Source organism: Apteryx mantelli, chromosome 1 (assembly GCF_036417845.1).
Source record: "Apteryx mantelli isolate bAptMan1 chromosome 1, bAptMan1.hap1, whole genome shotgun sequence".
NCBI lineage: Eukaryota > Metazoa > Chordata > Aves > Apterygiformes > Apterygidae > Apteryx > Apteryx mantelli.
Window position 1 is genome coordinate 24568682 of NC_089978.1, and position 4772 is coordinate 24573453.

The 4772-nt window shown below is 62.2% G+C and overlaps 1 protein-coding gene across 1 annotated transcript; it reads left to right on the top strand.

The window, feature by feature from the left end:
* The first annotated feature begins 3331 nt into the window (after nt 1-3331).
* On the top strand, nt 3332-4489 carry GSX1 (GS homeobox 1). The gene is made up of 2 exons (XM_067289655.1): nt 3332-3719; nt 4134-4489. Exons 1-2 carry the CDS (start codon nt 3332-3334, stop codon nt 4487-4489), a joined length of 744 nt encoding a protein of 247 aa, XP_067145756.1.
* Nucleotides 4490-4772: the final 283 nt, after the last annotated feature.

The following is a 4772-nucleotide window of genomic DNA, read 5'->3' on the forward strand; positions in this document are numbered from 1 at the left end:
GCATCCTCTCACCCCCAAATACTGATGGTGTGTACCCCAGAGGGTGACAAGGTCACCCATCCCACAAAGCAATGGTCGGTACCTCAAAATGATGATATACATCTTTCCAGCTAACGTCCGTACAGCTCTCCCCAGGCAGGGGTGCTGAGGCCCTTCTCCCCTCCCGACAGCGACGGTGTGGCCCCACACTGCAGACGAGGGACACCCCTCTTGCCAGCGCTAACGCTGCTGCCCTCTCCCTCCTTGTCCCCCCGCCGACGGTAGCTGCCGCCCCCTTCATTGACGGTGCCCCTTTCCCCCCAGTCAATGCACACTTCATGCCTCCCTGCGCAGCCGGAGCGAGTGCGGGGCCGCGGGGGCGCGCTCCCACCCCGCATTTCCCTCTCTCCGCGGCCCAGGCGCGGGCGCATCCCGGGGGCAGGCCGGTACCGAGCCTCCGCCGGGGCCGCGCGAGGCGGCGCCGGCACCGGCACCGGCACCGGCACCGGCACCGGTGCGGGCTGCGCGCCCGCGGAGCAGGGCCGCCTCCCGCGCCGCCCTCGCTGCCCTCGCCGCCGCGGGGCGCGGAGCGGGGCTGCGCCCCGGGCAGGCAGCGCCGAGCCGCTGCGCCCCGCGGCCCTGGGGCGGCGGGTCCCCGCTGCCGCCGGCCCCGCCGCCCGCCGGCAAGCCGCACCGCCTCGGCGGCAGGGCTTTGCCCCGGCTCCCGGCGCTGCACTCGTTTGGTGGCGATCGCTCCGAGGTGACAAACACGCGAAGCGAGCTTACCCCTGGGGAAAAAAAAAAAAAAAAAAAAAAAAAAAAAAGCTTTGGGGGCGGGAGAGGGGGGCTAGTTTAAAGCACTAGGATTAAAGGTCTGTGCTAGTTTCAAGCTCTCATAAAAACGGCCTGAAGGATGCTATTTTGCTGCAGTCTGGGTTATTTCAGCCCACAGTTGCACAACAAACCATTTAAACATTTCAGCACAAAACAGATTCCATTGTTGGGCTGCACATTAAAAAGTGTTATTCTCTTTGAAGTTTTTGTCTAATGGCTCTAAACTGAAAGAAAATGTTTTCCTATTACTTAATTCAATCATAGCGAAGAGGCTTGGTAAAAAGCCCACGGATTTTGCCCAAAGTGTGACAGAGTTCTCTTTGTGTTTGCTTATCCTCTGCTGTCACACACTTTAATTCGCCTCTCTTTATCTGGCATTCAAAACTTTCTTCAATGACATTCAATAAGGTCCAGCGGCTGGAAAAAAAAACTGGTTATTTTTTTGGATATTCTTTCCCAGTAGCTTTGGGCTTGGTGTGCATTCAGGAGCTGTTAACCCTTTGGCTCCCTGCGGCTCGGAGCCCTGGGGTTCAGTCCTGGGCAGCATAAACCTCTGAGGCTGAGGAGGAGAATCAACACCCCCTCGGTGGCTGGCCACTTCTCAGCGAGGAGAGTTACCCCTTCCCAGGCGCGAGCTCAAGGTGGAAAACACTTTAAATTACGAGCTCCTTAAAAACATAAACAAAAACAAAAAAACCCACCCCCAATAACGCTTTTAGGGGAAGGACACTTGGAAACCCTTTCTAAATAATCGCGGAACATAGTTTTTGCTAGCATTCGTTTTTGTTCTTTATTTCTTTTTCCCCATTTATTTATATATACATGTACATTTCTAGGCTTCGGCATCAATAGTATCTCGGCAAAACTCCCATAGATTCCAACGAGAAATGCGACTGCAAGGAAGAACAGCCTCCATACAAGCCAGAGACACAGGATTACATTCTTTCCCAGCCTTTTCTTCCTATTCTTCCCTTCATTCGAAGAAATACATTTATTTTTGAGGCGGGCAGGTTTCTGTAAGGAGAAATCGCCTCACATTTTGACGGTAGTGCTGTCCGTCGACGAGTGCGTTTGTCTTTTCCCCGGATATTAAACAGGATGATCGGGGAAGAAAACGCATACCCGATGAATATTTTTCTCTTATTCGTTAGCATTCCTTATTCACCTACAAAATCAACAAGCTCCGGGGAGCCAAGCGTCGAGACCTCGGAGGCGGACGGTGTGCCCCTACGCAGGGGAAGAGTGAGTGCGCGTTTGCTTAGACGGAAAAGTAGAAACTCGGTTTAGACCCAACGCTAAGTTTTGCAGACCCCTTATGCTAAGAAATACAGACCGCCTTTTTGTTCATGCTAATTCGCATTGTATGGGAGAAATAAGCCATTTCCCTGTCAGTCCCTTTCCCCAAGCCCTCAAATAATTCCCGGCGCCCTGAAGCGCGGCACGGCGTGTCCGGCTGTTTAAGCTGGGTCGGTGCCGGGGACGGGCGAGTCCCGCAGCCCGAGACGCCCCGGCCCCGCTCCCGCCGGGGGCCGGCGCGCACCACGGCACCCGCAGGTGAAGCATAATTGTGTAATTACAGATATTACAGCTACGGCAGAGCAGAGAGGAACCAGGTATACACAGAAACAGACATGCGGAGTAGGCGAAGAGCCTCTCCTGCTATTTGCCCTCACCCGCTGCGCGCTGCATGCGCGGAGCGGTACCTGAGTGCGGACCGACGTTGCACCCGCGCACCCGCGCTGCTCGCGGCGCTCCCATGCAGCCCATGCAGCCACCGCCGGGCTCGGCACAGCCGTCGGAGCCCGGCTCTGCCCGGGGCCTCCGGGGCCCGCCGCTGCCCGGCGGGTGCGGGACTCCCGGCTGCACCGGGGCCAGCGAGCGGCAGGTGCCGGCACGGGGCCGGGGACAAAGACGCGGAGCCGGGGACGGCGCTGGGCGGAAAGCGGGGACGCAGCGCCCTTGCGGCGAGGGCAGAGGGAGAAGCGGCGGGGCCGGGGGCCGGCGCGGCAGGGGCAGCGCGGAGCCGACCTGGTGCCACAGGTGGGAAAGGCGCCGGGGGGCTGCGGGGAAGCCGGAGCCGGCGGAGAGCGCGGCTGCAGCCGGCAAAATAAACAAGGGGGAGCGGGCTGAAAGCTGGCCTGAAAGCGAAGGAGCGCGATAAAGAGAAAGAAAAGAATATTAAATCGCGAGAGAATGAGAAAATAACCCCGCCAAAGGGAGAGGAGGGGAGAGGCCGCCTGCTACGGCGTGGGTGGGGTCGACAAGAATAGGGTACATTATGCAGTTCATTTAGTTAACAAGGGAAATAATGAGGGAGCGTGCGGCGTGAATGCCAAGAGAAGAGGCACAGAAAGCCTATTGAGAGCCCGGCGTCGCTATCACATGGCGAGGGCGCTATTTAAAGCGGGCCGGCGGGCGCCGTTCAGCACCACTCGGGCTGGCCAGCGGCGCGGGCGGCGGCGGTGCGCGTCCCGGCGCGGGCGGGGCGCGGGGCGCTGCGCGGGCGCTGCGCGGGGCCATGCCGCGCTCCTTCCTGGTGGACTCGCTGGTGCTGCGGGAGGCGGGCGAGAAGAAGGGCGAGGGCAGCCCGCCGCCGCCGCTCTTCCCCTACGCCGTGCACCCCTCGCACCCGCTGCCGGCGCTGCCGGCCGGCGCCTGCCACGCGCGCAAGGCCGGGCTGCTCTGCGTCTGCCCGCTCTGTGTCACCGCCTCCCAGCTGCACCCGCCGCCGCCCGCCATCCCCCTCCTCAAGGCCTCCTTCCCCCCCTTCGGCTCCCAGTACTGCCACTCGCCCCTGGCGCGCCAGCAGCACTCCGTCTCGGCCGTCGGCGTCGGGCACGCCCCGGCGCTCTACCAGGGCGCCTACCCGCTGCCCGACCCCCGGCAGTTCCACTGCATCTCCGTGGGTAAGCCCCGACACGCGTGGGGCGGGAGGGCGAGAGAGCCGTACGCCTTCGGGGTCGGTGCTGCGGGGAGGCGCTGGGTGCCCACGGGTGGCTTTTCCCTCCCCGGGCCCCTTCTAAGGCGCGAGGTGGGTCCCTGCCCTGCGCCCTGCAGCCTCGACGGGACGTCCTGGCGCCTCTCCCCGCCGGGACTGTCACGGCGCCCCCGGGGGGAGCCCGGCGTAGGCGGTGGGAAGCTGGGGAGGAGGTGGCCCCGGGAAGCTCGGGCCCGGCGGCTCCTGCAGGATGCGCGCCCGGCGGGACACGGCGGATGCCGGGACGGCGGCCCCGCAAAGCGGTCGGGGGGCGGCAGCGAGAAGCCGCGCGGGTGTCCCAGGCCGTGGTCCGGCCGGTCCTGACCGTGGCTCCGCTCCGCAGACAGCACGTCCAGCCAGCTGCCGAGCAGCAAGCGGATGCGCACCGCCTTCACCAGCACGCAGCTCCTGGAGCTGGAGAGGGAGTTCGCCTCCAACATGTACCTCTCCCGGCTGCGGCGAATCGAGATCGCCACCTACCTGAACCTCTCCGAGAAGCAGGTGAAGATCTGGTTCCAGAACCGCCGGGTCAAGCACAAGAAAGAAGGCAAAAGCAGCTCCCACCGAGGCGGGGGCCCTGGCCACAGCTGCAAATGCTCGTCCCTTTCCACCACCAAGTGCTCGGAGGACGACGAGGACTTGCGCATGTCTCCATCCTCCTCAGGGAAGGACGACAGAGGCCTCGCAGTCACCCCCTAGCCCCTGCACGCCAGACACCGGCTCCCCAGGGACTGTGCGAGAGCAGGACAGGGAGTCCTGCCTGCTCAAGTGCCGACATGCAGTGGAAGGATTTTATACCGTTTTGCATAATCTGTGTAATTTACAAAGGACTTTCTCGCCTTTCTAGGTCCCCGGCCACGAGGGCCGGTGTCCGTGAGCCCTGTTGTAAATAAACTGCTCCCTAGGACCCAGGCGTTCCCCAGTAGTGCTTGCTGTCTCACTTGTCTCCCCGCAGGCACAGCCCGTCGCGCCCCGGGAAGCG